Source organism: Nomia melanderi, chromosome 3 (assembly GCF_051020985.1).
Source record: "Nomia melanderi isolate GNS246 chromosome 3, iyNomMela1, whole genome shotgun sequence".
In the NCBI taxonomy this organism is placed as follows: domain Eukaryota; kingdom Metazoa; phylum Arthropoda; class Insecta; order Hymenoptera; family Halictidae; genus Nomia; species Nomia melanderi.
The window spans coordinates 15,192,274-15,214,392 of NC_135001.1; the positions used below are offsets into that span (position 1 = coordinate 15,192,274).

Sequence of the window (22,119 nt, forward strand, 5' to 3'; positions counted from 1 at the left end):
AACAACGTGTCAGACTCGTGGTGAAGATTTTAAACAGAATTTATATATTATCTAATAATTTAATAATTTACATATTATTTTCTATTATCAATTATTGTTACGGCAAGGGGTTAAATGTTTTGAAACTATTTCGAATACAATTTCTGAACGCACGCGTGCTTAATACCGCAAAGCTCTGCGTAGGTGCAACTTTCGTACGCATACCCAATGGAAACTGTTTTCCAAAAAAAAAGAAAAAACGAAAACGCTTGAGTTTCACCTCTGTAAGAGTCCTCTATGATCTTGGCATGTGTTGCGCGTATAGGTACCTGGGATGCCTCGGGTTCCGGCTCGACCAGGACGGCCCTGTCGGGCCAGTCCAGGCAACCCGGGTGGCCCTTGAAGACCCTCTGTTAGTTCTTTCAGCCTCTCTGTGACACATGCAGGATTCCATCGTCTTTAAGGGCGCACGGCAACGTAACATGTTAAACTTCGATCGTTCGATCGATTGTTAATCGAGTGGACGCGCTTATCAGCGGGTATGTGAATCACGCTGACGATTGCCGGCTCTAACTAAGGATGAATATGGAATTTCAAGCGACTTGTGGTGGAACAATGATGACGATGACTGTTGAGATGTTTGCTATGAATACATTGGTAGCATTCATGATGGTTTTTGTAGGAAAGTCCATCGTTTGCTATGGATTTCCAAGGAATAGTAGAGTATTCCATATTACATAATAATAGTAAAACAATACCAGAAATCCATAGCACCACCATCTTTACCATTGTTTACGATTATTGTATTACTGTCTCGAACTAAATGCAGGAAAACGGAGTTGGTAACCCCTTTTTGTTGGTGGTGTACCTGGACGACCCTGTGGACCAGGTGATCCAGGACGACCTGGACGGCCTCGGACTGCTGGACCAGGTGGACCCTGCATCAGTGCTGCCATCTCAGTCATCTGCTCTGTATTTTTACGTGCCAATAAAACCACGAATTATCTTTGTATTCTTGATACAGAGAGACATCGCGACAGTCACCTTTTACAAGAGTGCTGTTCTACAGCTGACACCAAAACTGAAATTTTTGTCTAATTTACGCAATATTTGTGTATGCGTGACCGGACTCGTGGGTATAAAATTGTTCAATTACAAATAACGGGAGACGATATTATGTTGAAGTAAATATCCACCTCTTAGTACGCTTGCACATATATCCCGAATTTCCGTATCGGTGATACTGCGGCCTGCTGGTCCTTGAACACCTGGCATTCCCGTTTGACCTCTGATTCCTGGTGGTCCCTGGAGTCCTGGTGCTCCATCCTTCCCAGGCATTCCCACTGGTCCGATTGGACCCTCTGGGCCTCGTTCTCCAGGAGGTCCTCTTTCACCTGGCTGATTTATATGTAATAATAATGCATGCATATCTATATTTTAAGATACTACGAATAAAAAGACATTACGGTTTTTTAGTTTTACAAGTGAGAATACAGATCTACATCTTTCTGAATTAAGATATTAATATTACCATGTCATTTACACCTAAGTAATAGTTCAATCTTGCATTGCTTATTACCTTTTATTTTGTATTAGTAAGTATATACATGAGACATAATACTCACCAATCCTGGAGAACCTGGTACACCTCTAGGTCCACTAACTCCTGGACTACCAATGGTTCCCAAGATATTCTTTGAGCTTAGAATGTCTGCAGATGAACCAGAAGGTCCGGGTGGTCCTGCGGGACCAGGAGGACCTGGCTGACCAGGTCGTCCTTCTAATCCTGGGAATCCAGCAACTCCTGGTAAGCCTGGAGAACCCTGGAACGAAACACTTTGTTCCTTCTGTATATGAACTTATTGGGTTTAATAATTGACGCGAGTATACTCACAGTGCTTCCAGGTAAACCCCTTAATCCAATAGGTCCTTGATCTCCTGGCGGACCTCTTTCACCTTTCTCTCCGGGCTTTCCATTAAATCCTGGTGGTCCAGGTATTCCAACTAAACCGTCAGCTCCACGTTGTCCTGAGGGACCTGGATTTCCCGGTATACCAGGTGGTCCCTTAATATAGTAATAAAGTAAAAAAATGATATTCAAAATAAATAAAAATAAAATAAATAGATATACCAAATAAACAGATGATAGTACAACGAAGAGATTCAGAATCATTTAAATTTCCAAAAATTTAGTTTTCTACAAATCATATTTTACTATGTCATTAAAGTGAACGTACCGGCGCTCCTGGGAAACCTGCAGGTCCAATTTTCCCTTCCAGTCCTGGAAGACCCTGTGGACCTACAGGACCTTGTTCGCCTATTGTTCCTGGAAGACCGTCTTCACCAGGTGCGCCTGGAGGACCTTCTGGGCCTGGTGGTCCCGGTACTATAGTACCAATTACTGAACCAGGTGCACCTTAATAAAATCATTAAAGTGTAGTTAGGTTTTGAAACAATCTTTGGCTACACATCTGCTGCCTGTTATGATTCATGAAGACGGTGACGAGGATGATGATGATTACGATAATCACAGTACAGTTTGAGGTTTTCGCAGCCAGAAATATTGTGAGTGTTCAATATTTCCAAGTATAAGCCGTGTCCATTAGGAAATATTTCGTTAATATTGCAGCTGGTATTATCAGAAATCTGTGGACTCATTCAGTATCAGCGAGTCCATAGACCCCTGATGATGCCAGCTGCAAGTTTAGCGAAACGTTGGGAAATCTTTCCTAATGAACACGGTTCACACTCTGAAACTTTCGACGCTCATCACAATTACAGTAGTTATGCAAAATCGCGTAGTAGGAAGAAAAATTAACAAAAGTATATAGGGTGTTAACTTTAACTCGAGCACCTAAATTATCTTCGTTATTATTAAAATAAGAAAAAGTGGACTAAATAGGATGTATATGGTTTTAAGGTGTGCATCTGATGGCGATAAAAAAATCTTGTGAAGGTCATTGTAACGGTTTTTTCAAAGTCATTGTATTTTTTTGCACATTAATATGTATTTTTTATAATACGACATGGTAATCGGTGTCAAGATGAGTTCAAAATCAGTTTCAGTTTAAAGAATGTGAAAGTATTAACATGAAAAGGGTAGGTAATATCACCTTGTTTTATCAGATGTTCAAAATACTGGCTACCGAAGCAAGAGACGTCTGTACACAATAAGTGAGTGACTGAATGCTATTTCTTATGGAATTTCCGCGGTATCCCAAGAATTCGTAGCTATTTATAACATGTACCATGTCCCTAAACTTATATCACACAAGCTCTTTGTTTACTAGCTAGAAGGTTTCCAGTCTAGTACAATTCAAACAGTGTAATAACAGTTCTTTTTATTTTCATATAGTTTATTTCTATAGTTTTAAATAAAAATTTTATTTAGTTTTCTTTAGTGTTCCGGTAAGTCAAAAATCATATTATCATAATTATTTTTTATATTTCTATTCTACGTAAATATTACTCGTGGTCTAAATTAAGATATCGGTTTTCTAAATTTGACCATTCACGTTATTTTTTATGACAAAGATATTTTTTATAACTAATGACATAATGTTTCAATCAATATTTTTACATGTACTATCGACCATAATGGTAAGATTGTTACCCAATTTTTTCTACTCAAAAATAACAACGCGTTTTTGATTTATGAAAGCGTAAGTTTAAGTCGTCTACTATAGGAAATTCCCCTATCTGTGTAAAGGCGTCACCATAGAATATGATCATTTCAAAATATTAGCAAGAATGGAATGCTTTGACAAATACATTGCAACAAAAAAGATCATATGCCAAGAGATAAGCTAATAATATTAAATTATCATACGCAGAAAACATGCCATACTTCAAATATATTACACAGGTGTACTGCAAAATGAAGGATATAAAATCTACCGAAATATAATTATAACACGATAAGAACAAATAACGTACTTAATAGGCACTACTAGTATATAAACGAAACACAGAAGAAAGATCGGTAGAAAAATACCTACAGCTACAAACAAAATTAAAAAGAATATAAAATCACTCGAAGATCTATGCACAATAATAATGGTAATACATATAATACTACATAATAATTACAAATAAGTTAACTAATATATAAAACTGTAAAATATAATTGTATAAATATGCCAAGTCAATAATAAATATAAATGTAGCAGATAAATAATAAGGCAGTATAAACAAAAGATAATAGTTTGTACATATTATACAAAGTGAAATAGTTTTTTTTCAATTTACACACCATCACGTCCAGATTCTCCAGGTTCTCCTTTTTGACCTTGAATTCCAGGTGGTCCTGGCGTTCCGATTTCACCTTGAGGACCTTGTAGTCCTTGCAATCCGGGTAATCCTGATAACCCCGCCTCTCCTTTTAAACCGGGATATCCACGAATACCTGGATTCCCATCAACTCCAGGAGATCCGATTTGGCCTGTAGCACCTTTTTCCCCTTGTTCACCTTGCGCAGGTAATTACAATTTGGCTTGATACATCAATTGTTTATGATAAAGTTGTGTACATAGTTATTATTATTACAAAAAAGTTAGTAAGTAGATATATATTATAGAATAGTTAATAGACATTAATCAAAATTTTTTAAACCACAATCTAAATTATTTTCAAATATTTTGTATGGATAAAGTATTAAAGTTTCTTATCATATGATGTCGTATAAGTTTTACATAAATACACATTCAAATAAACATTTGATCCTAGAAAAATTAAGGATAGAATTTTCAAGACCAGCAGTTATAAAATATTAATAAAATACTATTCATTTCGACATTTTATTGTCATTTATGTTTTTGAAATTAATATTCACGAATTATTTATAATTTGTTAATGGTATAATCTAAATGATTATATGAGTATATGTATAATAATAAACGGTGCGTTAGTCTTTAAAACTGATTAGCTTTTCTATAATAGAATGTAATTATATAACATAGATATAAAATACTTGCATATATAATAAATATTGTAGAAAATATTATCCTAATAAATTGGTAACTGGAAAGGGATAATTCACAGTATTTTACGAATTGAATCACACTATACGTGTATTGGTTGTTCGTCCCTTATCGATCGTTTGAAATCGGCGCACATAATAACACAATATCTAGTGTCAACAATTAGATCCATGTTAAGAGTTGCTATTTGGTTCTATCACGAGAACGACATGCATTCAGTGATTAATAAAAGGAATGGGTTTACGGACATTACATCAGATTGCAATAAATTGATTTACAATCACTTTGAATGACTGTATTTAGGTCAACCTCGATTTATCTAACTGTGTATCATATTCGTGTCATCTAACAGTGAATATTAGAATTTAACTACTTTTTAAATATATTTGGAATATAAGAAACGAAAATTCAATGTGTATTTAATAGAAAATAATTATTAAAACATCTCTAAGTGCAACTGTCGAAATTTTAATATAAAAGAATAACACAATATTGTATACAAATTAAATAATAACAAATAATTTTTTATTAAAATTGTACATTCTTATTTTGATTTTTAAATTTAAAAGATAAAGTACCTATATAATTAAATAACAAAATGATTCAGGTACAAGTGTAGATATTTTAGTACGTATCCTCACTTGAAATACGTGTATTTAAGAGTAAGGCCCGATTACACGAGAAAAATATGTTACTTGACACAGCTTCCGAATGTATAAAGAATGCATGAACTAATTAATGATAATGTCTTATTATTTTGAGAGCTTCAGAAGTAGATATATCATGCTGTATAATTTTAAAATACTGCTGTTTAAAGGAACCTGATAAACATGAAATCTATTCATAAATTTCATACTATTTGAAGTACGAATCTGGATAAAGGAGCGTTAGGTCAAGTGGAAATACTTGGGCAGTTAAAGCCATTAAAACGATTGCGCTCGACCTTTAAATACATGAATGTTGACACACTTTATTAAAGAGAATTATTTCCTCTTACGTGTCAGTGACCTTTTCCAACATTGCAATTAGCGCATTAACGGGCTCGAAGGATAAGAGAATGATTTATCAGTTATTCGCAGACAGACTAGCAATGAAGACGTTTCATTCACACATACTACTCAATTTTCAATACGAAGATAAAGTGTCAATGATATAATGTTACGTTCAAAATTTGTCTATGTATAAAGAAAAATATCTTTCATAAAGAAATCAATATATTAGGGATTTTTGTGTAAATATAAATTTGTTTGAACTAATTTAAACAAATTTAGATTGAATAGAAATCTTTTTTTTTCATTATAAAACTAAAAACTAAAAGATAAGAGTAAATGATGACATTGTTGTACTCAGAAGTGAGGTATTGTTTATTGTAAAAATAGCTTTCATGATCATAATAATAACACGTAAGTGCTTTAAACTCTTTTAAATTATCTGTTATTTTAAAGAACCCGATAAGCACGCAAAATCCGCAGCTCAAAAAATCAATCCCAAACCCACAGAATTAAAAGATTTACACAGTTTTGCGGCAGGGAGCAAAGATTAAGCGCCTTACATTCACTGTTCGAACTATAATGCGTTTAACGATGAATCACCACGTGCACGTGGACATGTACCATTCCGCACGATTTCTAACAAGATTGAATTAGTTTGCGCAGCACTTCAAGGATTACTTATCGGATAAATCAACGTAATCGTATTTAATGGTAACATTTAGCATTTGTCACAGACGTACGAACCTGTCACTGAAAAAGTAAATACGGAACGAGTACTTACCTTTTTCACCTCGTTCTCCCTTGTCACCATGCTCGCCCTGCTCGCCCTTTGAACCTCTTTCGCCTGGGTAACCTTGAGGACCCGTTGATACAGGGAATCTCGATAAAATGTCACTAATATTCCCAGGTGGGCCTGGTAAGCCAGGATGGCCGGGAGGTCCCAGCAAACCCTGATCTCCTTTCAAGCCGGGAAATCCCATGTCCCCCTATTCGAAAATAATTGAACGTAAATGTATTTATTGATTGATTGTGCCGTTAATTTCGAAAATGGACTGTCATATATTTTTAGTTTCGAGATAATTTAAAGGTTTATGTTTGAACAGATAAAACAATATTTTTATACTAAACATGTAACAACATGTTTCAGAAAATATTTAGTTTTGAAAAATAAGAATTTTGTTATGACCGTGTAACGTTGTGTGTAACTTATAAGGAAATATGATTTTTAATGTTTGAAACGACTTAGATCATTTTCAAAAGTAACGGCATGATTTTTGATGAAGGGACTTATGAACAATGCAGTATTACACGTTCGCCACCATCGTCACATATTTGTAGCAGTCGCATCTCTATTTTTTCTACAAAGAAAATAGAATTAATTCTACAGATATTGTTATTTCGAGTTATAATATACGGCATTATATTTTCATGTTTTCCATACTTTGTTTAGAACACTCGTTCGATTGAATAAAATATTACAGTTGGGAAGATTGTCACCGTAACAAACGCTGGTAGCGAAGGTGTTAATTTTAATAATAGTAATGAACCACAGTGTAAATTCAGAAATATTATAAATTTGTATTTTATTGTACTGTACAAAGCTTCAAGTTATTATAATTAATTACTTATATTACCAACAGTTCTTTGTAAAAAGTGATTCTGTGAGTCTTCGAATAAAGTGATATACATTTTTGCAATAGTACCATCACGTAAACATGCTTAAAAAATTACTAATTGCATTCAAACATGTGTGGGGGTGATGATGATTATCCATTCCAACTACGTGTTCAATGAACAGAGCTTTATTTTCAACAGAAACTATATGTACAAATCATTAGCCGCTAATATAGCGGCACTGTTGGCCACTACATTACCCTTTGCCAGCGTAACGATAATTATCTCATGAGTTTGTAGTTACTCTGAGGCTAACGTAATCCTATTTAAACCTACTATTTGCATTCTTAAATTACTTACTAGCTAGAATTACTATCACCTGTAGGTATCAACCTGCGGGTAGTCCGGCAACCTTTTGTTTCTATCTGAATGCGTCCGCACAGGTACTATCCACAGACGATATCTTTCACGTCTCCGTCGAACTGAAGGGGCAAGTGCGGCAAGGGAACGCGGAGTACAGTTTGATAAAATTGTAGAATGAGTATAATGAGAAGAAGTGAAACAGACACAGTCCTCTTGAGCATCGAGGATCAAGGCGCGAAACTTCAAAGCGATGCCGCACGAGTCAAATATAAACATGTAATAAAGAAAATATCAATTTTATTAATTTCAATCTTACCTTCTCAAACGTAGTGCTAGTGGATCATTGAGACCGTTGTGATTAAAATGAGTCTAAACACGACGTAAATCGGACTAGTTTCACCGACTTAATGAATTAACAAAATTAACGGTTCATTTCCTTAAAATCGTTAAAACTAGTCCGATTTACATCGCGTTTGGGCTTATTTTAATCAGAACGATCTCAACAACTCACTGATACTACGTTTCAGAAAGTAAGATTGAAATTAATGAAATTGATATTCCCTTTATTGCATGTTTATATTTGACGCGTGCGGCATCACTTTGAAGTCTCGCGCCTCGACCCTCGATGCTCGGAACACTGTCTGTCTCACTTCTTCTCATCACACTCATTCTTCGACTTTATCCAACCGTGCTCGAAGAGTCCGATGCCTCCTTGCCGTTCTGGCCCCTTCAGTTCATTGGGGACGTGAAAAGATAACGTCTGTGAACGGTAGTCGTACCGTCTCCAGGCTTACCGCAATCTTTTTTCAGAATAGCGTACGCTCGGTTACTGAACGTCGTTTATGGCGTTTTCCTTAAATGTATAAGCTGGCTTAAGTCTATCTATTGCTACAGTTGTGTCTTTATTTCGAAATTCAACTATAAATTTCTTATTTATTCGCCACACAACAGGGAACGGATCTTCGTACGAATTTTGTAACGCGGTTTTTGCCGAATCGGTGCGCACGAAGACGTTGAAAGCGGACGCTAAATCTTTGAAAAGGATTACGTGTTTATTGCCATCTCGCGATCCGGGTACAGGGCGTATGTCGCGAAAATGTTTTTGGCGTTGCCTCATCAGACTCGCGGGATCTTCGTCAGAACTCTGGCCTGTGAAAAATTCGGCACGTAGAGGAACGTCTCACCATAGACCAGCTTAGCCGTCGATGCTTTCAGGTCCTCACGATACGCTGCCTTAACCTCTTAGGCACGGCTGAATTTTGCGCGAGGCTGTTTCTCTGTACGGCAGAGTTCTGTACGGACAATACTGTTTTCTACGCGAGTACATTGGAATGAAGTTTTTGATGATTAAATTATAATTTTTCTGAAAGATATGATACACATAATTTAACTTTAACAGTTTACTTTAATAATTAGTAATACAATTGGGTATGATCTATGATATATTGGTAGCGACGGAGCCACTGTAGTGGCGCGTCGTTCAGAAAGATGACATCCGCGAAAGCCACGATAGTGGCGCGTCGTGCCTAAGAGGTTAATACGTAGGAGTATTATTGGTAACGCATCGGTCCAATTCTGTCTACTGTGGCATTTTATCGCTGCTTTGAGCTGTCTGTGGGTACGCTCGACCATTCCGTTCCCTTTGGAGTGAACGTCGTAAAGAGTCGTGACTCGAACTGGCGACCTTGGTTTGTTGTGATTCTAACCGATGTACAAAACCTGGTCACCCAGCCCGAAACAAACGTTTTAGCTACTGTTCCGGCTTCGATGTTCGCGATGAGAAATACCTGAGGTCAACGCGTGTACCGGTTAACGCAGATCAGACAGCACTTGCAGTTGTCAAATACTGAAAGCGGGACCACGAGATCGATTTGTATATGTTCGTACTTGCAAATTGACAACTTAAACTCCAACGTTTCGCTATGTAGGTACATGTCAATTGATTTTCACGCGTTGACATTCGGCACAGCTATGAGCCCATTCACGACAATCATACTCGATGGATGGCCATACAAATCGTTTGACTTGCTTGACCGTACTGTCTATGCTGAAGATAGACGTAAGTACTTACTTAGATGCCCCAACGTCAAATATTCACTCACACTAACCGTTCAAGCGAAAACCTAACCGTGCATGCTATTTCGAGTACAGGTCTACGCAGAAAAATATCCATCTGAGAGATTAGGAGAAAGAGTAGAATCAATTTTATGTGGCTTACTTTGAAAATGTGTGTCTTTGAAGAAAATATACGTAAGTACCTCTGCGTCAAATATTCACTCACACTAAGGGTTCAGGCCTATTGACTCTCCGAAGGGCGGATGTGACTCTGTCTAATTAACTCTTCGAACTCCGTTCGTGCGATTTGAAATAGTTGTGAAGATGGATATCGCGTGTTATAAAACACAGGCGCTCCGGTGGCTATAACGATGTGGTCGACGGCGTCATGCTGTACATTACCAAGATCTGCTGTCCGTTGCGTGGTTTCGAGGAATCGTACAAGGAATCGGTGACTTGGGGAGCTTCTCACGATGGTCCTTGCAGATCCCATGTCATTGACAGCGATTCCCCCGTATGAAAACGGTGACGTCTCTGCTCCACCAGTCTCCTGTGTTTTAGATCCACCAGGATCCTGTAATGACTTAGGAAGTCCGCTCTGATGATAAGTTTTTCTACGTCGACGATCACGAACTTCCAGGGGAAGGCATGTTGTAAGCCGAAATTCAGGTTGAAGGCCCCTATATCATAAGTATTTATTATCGTACCATTCGCTGCTTACATTTCATATTTCGACTTCTCCGATCATCCTTTGATTCGTGTTCTGGAGTAAACATAGCTTCGAGCGAGTGTCGATAAGGTATTCCTCTTTCGTGAGTGTCTGTTATGAATCAGACTTGAGATCGTCACTACTTGCCACACTCAGTGTCAGGCTGGTTCGTTTCCTGACCCGGGATACGTGCATAGTGGCCGGCACTTCGTAGACCGTTCTTTAACCCCTTAACCCACATTTTTTTTTTTTAAAAACCGGCCAAAAAAAATCAATTTTGATATACTGCGCTTTTGTTCCATGGAAAAAGGCTATATTTTATTCTTGAATAAATAAGTATTATAGCTTACAATCCCATGTAAATGATAAATATCAATAAAACGATTTTTTTCCTTTGATTTCACATTGTTATTTTCACAGTTCGGTCTATTTAGTGCACTCGAATTAATTCGAGCGTGCAAGTTAAGGGGTTAAACACCCTGTGGTATCAGCAGTGTCCCTGGGTTGCGGAGAATGTTTCCTTCGGACGCTTATATGAACGATTACTTGAACGCGAGCTGGAACGCGAGCTGGAACGCGAGCTGGACCGGTAACTGGATCGTGAGTTGCTTCTACTCCAGCGATACGACTGGTTCAACTCTGCTATTTTCAATTCCAAATTCTCCAGTCTTCGGCCTAGTAGATCCGTCACTCGATCCGATGTAACGGCGGTTACTTGCGGTTGTCCGATTCCCTCTGCATGGATCTGATCAGCGTTTTCTGCTAGCGTATTAAGCGGCAGATCTGCTTGTGAAGAAACAATCGCCCGCGTCACATGCGACAGTCGTTCTACCCACAAGGTCCGCAGGAATTCATTCGAGACTGTGGTTCCCACCAAGCTTCGTATCTGCCTAAACAACTGCGGATCGCAATCTTCGGATCAGCTCCGCTTTTAATGCCTCGTACTTGTTGTGTTCCGGCGAGCTTTCCAAAAGGTCCTGCGCCTCTAGCGTATATCTTGGTTCGAGTTGGGACACTATACAATAAAATTTCGTATTGTCCGTCGCAATATCGCTTAATATAAATTGCGCTTCTATTTGGCTGAACCTAATCTGACTAAAATGGCGGAACGCGGATTGCGGCGCGGCTTACTTCTGCACCTCTGTCTGGGGCACTAGCACTCGCACCATTACTGATTTCTCCCACCGTTTTGGGTCTTTTTTCGCAGCACCCGCGAACCGAAAAGAAAAAAATTTTTGTTGGTTTAGAACTCTGTACGTTGAGTGTCTGTATGTTGTTTAATGCGCTTTCTAAAATATTGCTAATGCTGTGGAGTGACTTCCAGGTCCAGTCACTTTCTCAGAAATAACGTATTACACTGTGAATACCATAAACCTCGCTGAACATATGCTGAAAATTTCTTTTACCGCGCATTGTTAGCCGTTTCACATGCATTGTGCGCCAATTTTCTCTCATATTTTTTTATGTATTAAAGGACGGAATTCTATTTTTAATAGGATGCTAAATATCAAACATTTGATCGCAAATAAATCTAAAACTATGATTTAAACATTGAGAATGCGTTAATAAAGAGGTTAGTAAAATTTAGGACAGAAAATGGTATTATTTGTAGAATGATTTAATGTTAAACAATAAATTCATAAACACACTCGTTCACCACGTTCTCCCTTCAGTCCAGGGGGTCCAGTTAATCCAATTGGTCCTTTAGGACCAGGGAAACCTCGAGCACCAGTTAATCCTTGTGGGCCCTGGTTAAATCATAGTTATATAGTATTACAATTAGTAAAATACCGCAAATAATAAATAATAGATAGCTTATTTTATTTTGAATTGTGGATATCAAAAATAAAATATCTTATTTGTTTCAAATTGTTAAAGTAATATTTAACAATATTATTTTATTTCAAGGATATTGAAAATGACAGAATTTTATTTTGAAGTACTCCTATTTAATAATTAAACTCTAATTCGGCTGAATTAATTTTACATTCACGAAGCAGTAGTTCAATTAATGAAAGCTTTACCGTTGTATTCTTTACATGCGGTTATATAATCGAATTTAAAATAACAATAAAGGTACATTACCAAATATTATAGTTTCTCATGTAATAAAACCATTTATTGCGTATGCGCGTTGAATTATGAGCGAATGTGCGCGAAATAATAGTAGAGAGTGCATATGCATACATGTGTGAGTATAAAAATGGTATAATTTAAGAAGATAGCGAGGAAGAAAATCGCAGGCACGTATAATTGCCATGAACCAGGAAAGATGCATAATGTATACGAACTGTGGTTTTTAATTACTATTCCTTAATTACTTCATTTTTATTTTACTTATTTTTTAATTACTATTTCCTCGCCGAACTTTAATAAATATCCATTACACCTTCTTTTCCTCCTCAATTTTATTGTCAAAAAAATATTTCGGATACACAAATAAAATACGGGGTTAAAATATTTACTTTTGATTCTAGATTATTAAAATAAAAATATTTTATTTTGCTTGATATTTAAAATATTGCTTTACGTGAAGTATAGTGTCTAATACTTAAAAGTACTTTAATACATTTTTTTCTAAATTTTACTCGTTTCAGTGTGAAAATAATAATAAATATATTGTAGTATGTCATTCAATTAAAAATACGTACAATACTGCCTTTGTCCCCTGGTATTCCTTGTGGCCCCGGTCGTCCGGTTAAGCCAGATTGTCCAGGTGGTCCGGGTGGTCCAATTTGTCCTGGTAAACCAGCTAAACCCTGTTCGAGCAAAGACTTTCATCGTAAGGTGAGGTTTTGGGTTTAAAAGTGGAGAAACACTAAGTGTTAAACCTGTGCACTCCTACGTTGAATACGACTCGACATCAAATTTATTCAAAAGTGTACTTCTCTGCCAAGTAAATTGTATTATGTTATTACACTATTTTAATGAGCTACAAATGTATTTAATTGCTCACTCATCAAATTATATAATTATATATGCGTATTTTAAAATTTATTTTTATTTGTATTGTCTTGATTATCTACTCTCCTCATAAGAGCTCTATGCTGTATTTACATTCTTTCGAAACAAGGTGCTTTGACATGTTATTATACTATTTTCATATTAGTGAAAAGTGTTTTTCACACTGTCCCCTATCAACCAATTGTCTTCCGCAATACATTTTAAATAAAACATTTAAAATAATACAAAATTCTCGAGAAGAAAATGTAAAAGGAACTCGAAGTGGAAAGATTTAATAAATACTTATCAACGAGTCAGATCTACGGGAATGGAAAGGGAGACAATGTTTTTAGGATGTAAATGATTGTTTAACTGGATAGAAGTGTTTACCAATAACGGGAACTTGTGACTCACATCTGTGCCATTAATTCCTGGCGGCCCCTGTGGACAGATAATTTCGCAGGCGGGTCGCCTCTGAGGTAATAAAGGACTGCTAAGGCTCTTCTGCAATTACGTTAATTACAACCGCGGAGTCTTAATGGATTGCCAAGTTGTGGAAAATATATAGACGTACCGGCAGTTCCTCGCAGGTTTCTCGCGTCGGTCTCGTAGGGTCACAATTTAAGACCATCCACTGTATATCGATCTGAAGGAACATACAGAGGGTCGTAGTAATTGCGATGAAGTATCAAAGTTATAAACAGATACAATGTGTTGACGCATTTTTTGATTAGACGTATTTTCTACAAGTTATAATGGTTAAATTCAGAGTTACACAAGTTCATGGAATTATTAAACTCTATTTTATAATTGTTTTAATGTTAATGTAAATAATTTTATGCGATTTCTAATACATTATACATGTTATATGTATTGCATGTACAAAGTATCTGCAAGTATCACAAATATTAATGTAAATTTTTATATAGAGTGTTTTGAATTACAAAACAAAAGTATGAAAATATTTATTGAAGACGTTTTTGGCTATTTTGTAATCCTACTTCTCAGACCAATTGGCGAAAGCCTACGCAAATTAACTCAAATGTTTCAGACCGAAATTAAAGTGGCAGCTTCTCTAATCAGTTACTTAAAATGATGTTTTGTTAACGAGATAAAGTGTTCATAATAATTACACTAGTTTTAGTACTGTTCTGTTACTCTAGTAAGACCTTCAAATTCTTTATTACTCAAATCTTTTGAATACTAAAAACAGTACTTAACTTCCTTCCATTTCTTAATTCGAAAAAATTAATTCGAAGAATTTTAGTCAAAGCAATATGGTAATCACGTTCTTTAACACTTTTTGAGACATCAAACATACCAATGAATCATACATCCATAATTATTAAAAAGAAAATATTAGAAATAACTCAAAAGACAAATAAGGAATCATTGTCTTTAAAAAAAAAGTTAAATGAGAAACTACTGCTTTAATTTATGTTCGAAGATTCTTGAGACAAATCTCATGAAAATAACTGTAACTTAAAAAAGAAGTTAGTTAAAGAAATCCTAGTTTCAGAGATTAATTCCTATTGCAATACAATAGTTACAATAGAATAGGTCTTCGCGTCGTTATTCAAGAAAATGGGCTAATAATACCATCACTAACTTCTTGTATGTTTGTTACGGTTCTAGTCTACAAGTGTAGCACTAAATCTAGCTTGTCCCAGTTATGTCTTAGCCTTGTTCATTACATAAAGTGTTTATTAATTAAGTGCTTCTTAATTGCGGCATGCTATATATTTGTATCCCGGAGAATAGCAAGCATCCCCCGTCGATGCGTCACAGTCTTCACAAGTGCGTACGACTACTGCGTGTAAATACATGCTGCGATCATGCGAACCACGAGTTTCACAAAGTTTCATGAAATGGGATTCCCTGTACTCTCGAAAGTATCGTAAAACTTTACTGTGAAATTCATTGCAGTTGCATAACGAAAATTATGTGTTCTTTCATATCTACCTGTTTCTACTTGCAAGGTCACCTTGACGTTTTCGCTAACTCTGAGTATTTTTATATTCGATAGTTAAATGTTATTCTCTATAACAATTGGAATTTAGGAACCACTGAAGATATTTTGTTATCACAATTCAAAAGGAGCGTTCCATTTTAACCTACCCTCTCTACTTCAAAACCGACATACCTAATAACAGTTATGACTCTATTTCGGTTCTCTATAATTATTTCAAGAGCCGAAACCGATATCATAACTGTTCTCCACCTCTGCTAAGAAGAACTCTGTACTCTATTGAGTACTGAAAACATTATCGATCTTATCGCCCACCTCAGTAAATACTTGCATACTGTCTGTTAGAGGTAAGTTGGCAAACGGGACGATGTAGAAGCAAGACGGGTTGCTCGATATGTGCTTTGTTTATAGTTTTGATTAGTTACTTGTAATCGTATTGACGAATAGCAAATTAATATTCAGATGAGATGAGAAAATATGAAAATTGACCAGCGAAACGCGTATTTTAGGTTTTTGCCAACTTTCGTGCAACGGACGCTATATAATGCGCGAATTTTCGAGGTGCACGATCGAACTTACCGGTACAGTGAGTATGCTGTTGGACATCTTCGATATAGAGATTTTCCCATCCACTTTCATTGGCCCCTGAGGTTTCATCGGTAATACGCCAGTGTACTCGCAGTCGATGTGGACCACTAGTCTATCCTTGAACGCCCCGATACTAACTTTGTGCCAATTCTTGTTGAACAGCTGTTTCGATTAAATAGGAGTCACATTTGTTTTGCCAAACGTTGTCCAATGGGCAGTTTACAATGAAAAATAAGTAGGTATTTCATTTTGATAATAGAATTATGAAACGGATCAAAATGATTCATTTTAGATTGTTTCTTCCATAATTGAAGACTACAGTAGAAAATGTAAGTGGCAACATCCAATTTCTCAGGAGGAGGAAGAATGTTACTTAACATTACGTTGAACGTTGAATCGTGATGATGTCATTTTTCAATATAATCAGCATCATAGACGACTGCTGTTATTGATAACTACTTAGGAAAGGAATGTTGTATTTCAGTTGTATATTGCAGGATAAATTTAGAAAAAGAAAATTTTTTAGTTTTGTTGCTTATAGTGTTTTCTACAAGACAGCTCTTCAATTATCGAAAACATTAGGTGGTTTGCTGCAATATTAATTTCTTTGAACTTTTTTTATTATTTTGATGTGCTGAAGCTACCCCCAAAATATTGAGGTGATTAAAAAATTTCGACGTTTTTTATACGTCGTTAACAAAGTAATTTGTTTCCTCGAAATATATAACACCTGTGTTCAAACTATTATAACGTGTATAAAGGACACTTCTTTCTTCGTTTGAGTTGAGCTAGTAAACTAAATCTATGAAACGTCTACAATATACAATATACGTCTACAATACATTTATTCTGGAACACCCTAACTAATACAAGGAACTTGACTTTTCAACAAGTTATAATGGTTAAATTCAGAGTTACACAAGTTCATGGAATTATTAAACCCTATTTTATAATTGTTTTAACATTAATGTAAATAATTTTATGCGATTTCTAATAAATTATACATGTTATGTGTATTACATGTACAAAGTATCTGCAAGTATCACAAATATTAATGTAAATTTGATGACTGATACAAGGAACTTTTAAACAAAAATTTCTCGAATATTTATATGTACGATTTCAAGTGAGGTTCGCTATCTTTTATTGGTTGTTCGAATAAAATTCAGCCCAGTACTACCTCCGAAGTATTTCACGGATTATTTGCGCAATAGCTTGACATGATTTCCTCGTATCCTGATGCAGTTTATACTACACCCACGCTGTTCGCGATCAATGTTTGACAAAGGATCGGCTTGACAGAACAGGACTTCGTTTCGAAGCATAACAGAGATTCGCGGTTTCTCTCGGACCGTTTTAATCATCACGCGATCGTCGATGACGCTTTTAAAAGCTGCTCTCGCTTCGAATTGGGTCTCCGTTGACAGTGCACTCGAGATTAAGAGAGTTGCGCCTCGCTTCCGGACATTTAATCGTGTTATGCTGATATGCGTAGCTCGTTTACTTTGAAAATGGTTCGCGAATCAACGACACTCGAGTGCGTCACAAAATTCGAATACTTTATTATCAATTCTCGTTTAACGAAGTTCCTTCATCACTTCTATGAAAGAATAATTCTATTCGATTTTTTTATGTAGTTTATATTGCCACCGGTTTTGTATAATTGAAGCAAAAATTATTATTACGACACTTGTTCATACGAGCATTGTTAATAGGATAGATCGAGGCGAATCGGATCACAAAATCAATCAGATCGGAATCAAATTATATTTCGCATGTCCTGTTTCTCTTTTGCCAAAGATAGATTTAAAAATTCTTTTTCACGTTTAATTACTAACGATTAAGTAGTTCTATTCGTTTATTATCAAAGAGAAAAAGATCCGATTCGCCTCAGTCTGTCCTATTAAACAGATTTTCACAAAATGTAGTGGCTTATACATTGGCACATTTGATGAAGCAGAACTTATCTTTATTTTTGTTGAAAGAATAGTATTTCTTGTATTAACTTCGAATGGAATTATACAGAAAACATTTTTATTTTTTCTACATACACAACGATTAATATCCAGTATTAATATTTATAACGAGCATATTTATAAATACATATACCATTCCTGTTTTTATTATGTATTGAAAATAAATATTAATTATTAACATTAGAACTACCGCACCCGTATCGCTCGGTAATTCCAGTATCGACCGTATCAATTTAGTGCAACTTAATTTATTATAACCTTTCTTTGTTTTAAGCACTGCTGTTAAATAGCGAAAACATAGAAATGAAATAAACTTTCTCGTGATATTCTTTCTTAAATAATCGAAATCTGGTTCGAAGTTACGATTAATAGAAAACAGTAAAAACATTCTTTTATACTCATATGTCAGAGAAAATTATATGAAATAGATGAAACATAGAATATTACTTACACTTTCCCCCGAAAACGATAATGTCTGCAATTCTCTTTCCGTGTTTTTCATCGAAATGTCCAGGGTCAATGTTTCTGGGTTCATTGCTACTAAAAACTGGGGCTCGTTTTCCATGTCGATGATTCTGATAATATGCCAAGCATACTTTGGTAGTTTCCTGGCTCTGAACGTGCAGACTATGCTAAATTCGTCTGGCAAACCATTTGGAAGTATGCTCCTGGCGTGAACCGAGGAAAAAAATTTGTTGTTACGAATCGAACCTTGGTATCTATTGAATTGGTACATTAACTCTAAAAATTCTAAATGTATAACTTATTTATATAAATAACTATATATACTCAATGGTATATTTTTGAGAAGCAATATTTTTAATAAACTAAAAACCAAGAAAGTAAAATAAACAATTTATTTTTAATTTTTTAAAGGATAGAAGTAATCTCTTACATCTTTTATAATTAAACTGGCTCGAAGGTAATAATTATAGGAAGAAAAATATTTTTATAATTCGATTATGCTATATATAAAATAATGATATAAAGCTAATTTATACATTTTTATTACAAGAAACTGGAATTAAAAACAAAGGTTTCTTTTGAATGAAATTGAGCCGAACAGTGCACGGAAGGTACTACGTCATTATCTTAGTATAAAATATTGAAACGTACTTTATTGGTAAAGTAACATCAACATCTTTCCCCAATCTGTAGGCAGTTTGCATTCGATTGCTACCTCTAACTCGCGTTACACCAACGTAATGCATTTCTAGGCGATCCAGTTTCAATTTGCTGATAAAGTCGAACGTTTGAAGATCGTCCTCGGTACGATTGTGACCTTCGCATGGTCCTCGCGGTGAATCTAGCATCATTTCGTCTCCGATAGCATACTCTGAGACAGTTAACGATAATTCAGCTTATATAAAAAATAATGTGATATCGTTTACCAATAAGTGAGAAACAGATTTATAGAAAAATGTTGGTTTTTGTAATTAAGGATAGCAAAATGAAGATAGAACAGAATTTTGTTTCTCATATTTATAGTTACATCAGATTAAAAAAAACTATAAAAAGGAATGAAGTTTCATTAACACCTGTAACTTCCATATATACCATCCTTGTGTCTAAGGCAAGGATCTACCAGGAACTCTTACTGATGAGTCCGTTGGTAGATTGCGGACGAAACACTCTTCCCTATCGCTTTCCTTTTTATTATCATCAATCATTCAATGGCGGTACTGTTCCCGGAGTCAGCGACAGATACTAGCTATGACGAAGACCCGGCTCTACCTGGCATACTGACTGCCGAAGAATTTAAAAATACCGTTTCTACAGAATTCGCGTATCAAGTAAGAATTCTAACAATACAGATACATATATCGATCGATTGAATTTGACTGTCAACGCGAACGTTCTAAATATGGTCTCATTATTCCGCGTCAGAACACATTCGGAAAATGAAACTCGTTTGGATACCGACTCGTTCAAGAGGCCATCTGTTATTTTTACTTTGCGATGTGTACCTCACAGACGAACATTTTTTACTATAAGATAGAGAAATGCAGGTCGGACGGTCGATCCCAAGGTCAAAGTGCTCTGACGAATTCGGAAAAATGTAACGCATGCGGTATAACTACTCCCATGCGAATTAATGTATTGTATTTCATTGTTCTGGCGTATTTACCTCCACTATAACCGTAGCTTTAGCCTTAGCCTAAAGCTTGTCTAGAATAAAAAATGCTTTGCAAGCGGGGTAGGAAAATAATGTAGGAGTGCTAAATGCCAGAGAAGTGGCAAGCCTTGGTGACATCATTTGAAAGAAATGTCCTATTGTTGCACAACCCAATAAATTTTCGTTCGAGTCACTCTGATCAAACGGAGCTGATAGTTCCACTCTCACGATTGTATAAATTGAATGACAAAGTTCAAACACAACACAATAATTGTACGTTTTATTTTACGATAGTAAATCCTTTGTCACTAACCGTTATTATTACGTTCACTTTCGTGAGGGTCATACATGTCTACTACTTGGTATAAATTTAAAATTCATTAAACTTAAGTAGAAATGATGGGAAACTATTAAAAACAATCAGAAATAAACTGAAGGTAGTTAAAAATAAACGGAAATCATTGAAATCAGTAATTAATAGTAAGTTAAATAAAAATTCATTAAAATTCAAATGTTAAAAATTTCATAATATAATACTTTAATGAGAATTACAAATCTTAAATCAGACGATTGCGTAAAATACAAGGGCATTCGATGTAATTACTTTTCAGTTTATTATTTTCAGGAGAATAGGCTACAGCTTCTCGTAAAAACATTTAACACATGCTGGGAAATTCCGAACGCCGAACAAAGACCTTTTTACCTGCGGTCCTTTGTCACCAGGAACAGTGGAAAAATTCCGTTTCCAAAACCCACCAAGGACAAAATTACCCGACTTAAATCGACTGGCCCATTTCTCACACATCGAGTATTTCTGAAAGTCGCCCGAGACGCACAGGGGTTGAAAATAATTATGATATCAGTTTCGATTCTTAAAACGGTTGTGAATCGAAGCAGTCATAACTGTTATTGGATACATATACCGGTTCCAAGCTACAGTCGAGGGACAAAATTATATGAGTAAGAGGTAATACTATATGTCGATAAATTTTAAACAATTCGGAACTAATTTTATATGCGTAACTTTTATTTATTACATACTCTCATAATACACAAGTTATTTGTTGAAATAGTGAAATTCATATTTACATTTTTGTTTAAATGAACGATATGGAGCGTGAAATTCATCTATCTGTCAAGGGACAAAGATAAGTGGACACTTATATGCAACTGTAAAAAACAATATAAAAGGTGAAAAACTATATCAAAACTAAATAAAGCTGTAAGAGACAATATAAAAAGATAAAATACTATAAAAAACTGTATAAAACAATATAAAAAGGTGAAATACTTGCAGTTTCATTGTGAGCCGAAAAAAATGAACAAACACAGTGCACTCCTAACACTTGCAAAAATGAATCTCGCACAACCTTCTTAGCGTCGATTCTGTTTTCACAAAGTTAACATCGTTTGTTAAACAGTAGCAAAATGTCGAAAACTGGAGAAATTTCAAATCAAATTAGCGGGTTAGTTGTTTCGGATTATTGTAATAACATGAGCTATCGTACTGTTATTAGGAAGTACCGTATATCTAAACGCGTAGTAAAGAAAATTTATAAAAAATATTTAGTTCATAATACTGTCGAAAATTTCAAAGATCGTGGACAAAAGAGCTGCACTACTATATATAAGAAGACGGTCGTATTCTTGAAAAATATCCGAAAGATACAACAACTTCTGCTGGAAACATTGTAGAATCATTAGAAGGTCTATGAGGTAAATGATTGATAATAAAAGAAGATATTTGATAGATCGCTCGCACTTGATTCTCACTTATACTCTCTTCGCTTCGCTTTAAATCAACGGTGCTTGACCATTTCCTCGAATTAAATTATT

At 35.5% G+C, this 22,119-nt stretch overlaps 1 protein-coding gene across 4 annotated transcripts in view; it reads right to left on the reverse strand.

The window, feature by feature from the left end:
* Positions 1 to 22,119, reverse strand: part of LOC116431730 (uncharacterized) — a 29,311-nt gene that overhangs the window by 1,933 nt on the left and 5,259 nt on the right. For 2 of the 4 annotated variants that reach the window (XM_031987557.2, XM_076366308.1), the window contains exons 3-16: positions 19,284 to 19,503; positions 18,619 to 18,835; positions 16,183 to 16,353; positions 14,209 to 14,280; positions 14,049 to 14,138; positions 13,343 to 13,450; positions 12,341 to 12,439; positions 6,732 to 6,936; positions 4,232 to 4,447; positions 2,217 to 2,395; positions 1,874 to 2,044; positions 1,605 to 1,802; positions 1,176 to 1,377; positions 848 to 949 (exon numbers count right to left, since the gene is read on the reverse strand). In XM_031987557.2, coding sequence (XP_031843417.1) covers positions 848 to 949; positions 1,176 to 1,377; positions 1,605 to 1,802; positions 1,874 to 2,044; positions 2,217 to 2,395; positions 4,232 to 4,447; positions 6,732 to 6,936; positions 12,341 to 12,439; positions 13,343 to 13,450; positions 14,049 to 14,138; positions 14,209 to 14,280; positions 16,183 to 16,353; positions 18,619 to 18,835; positions 19,284 to 19,503 — 2,250 coding nt within the window. Of the gene's footprint in view, positions 1 to 308; positions 411 to 847; positions 950 to 1,175; positions 1,378 to 1,604; positions 1,803 to 1,873; positions 2,045 to 2,216; positions 2,396 to 4,231; positions 4,448 to 6,731; positions 6,937 to 12,340; positions 12,440 to 13,342; positions 13,451 to 14,048; positions 14,139 to 14,208; positions 14,281 to 16,182; positions 16,354 to 18,618; positions 18,836 to 19,283; positions 19,504 to 22,119 lie in introns of all 4 variants that reach the window. The other 2 variants (XM_076366307.1, XM_031987560.2) reach the window with 2 other exon arrangements.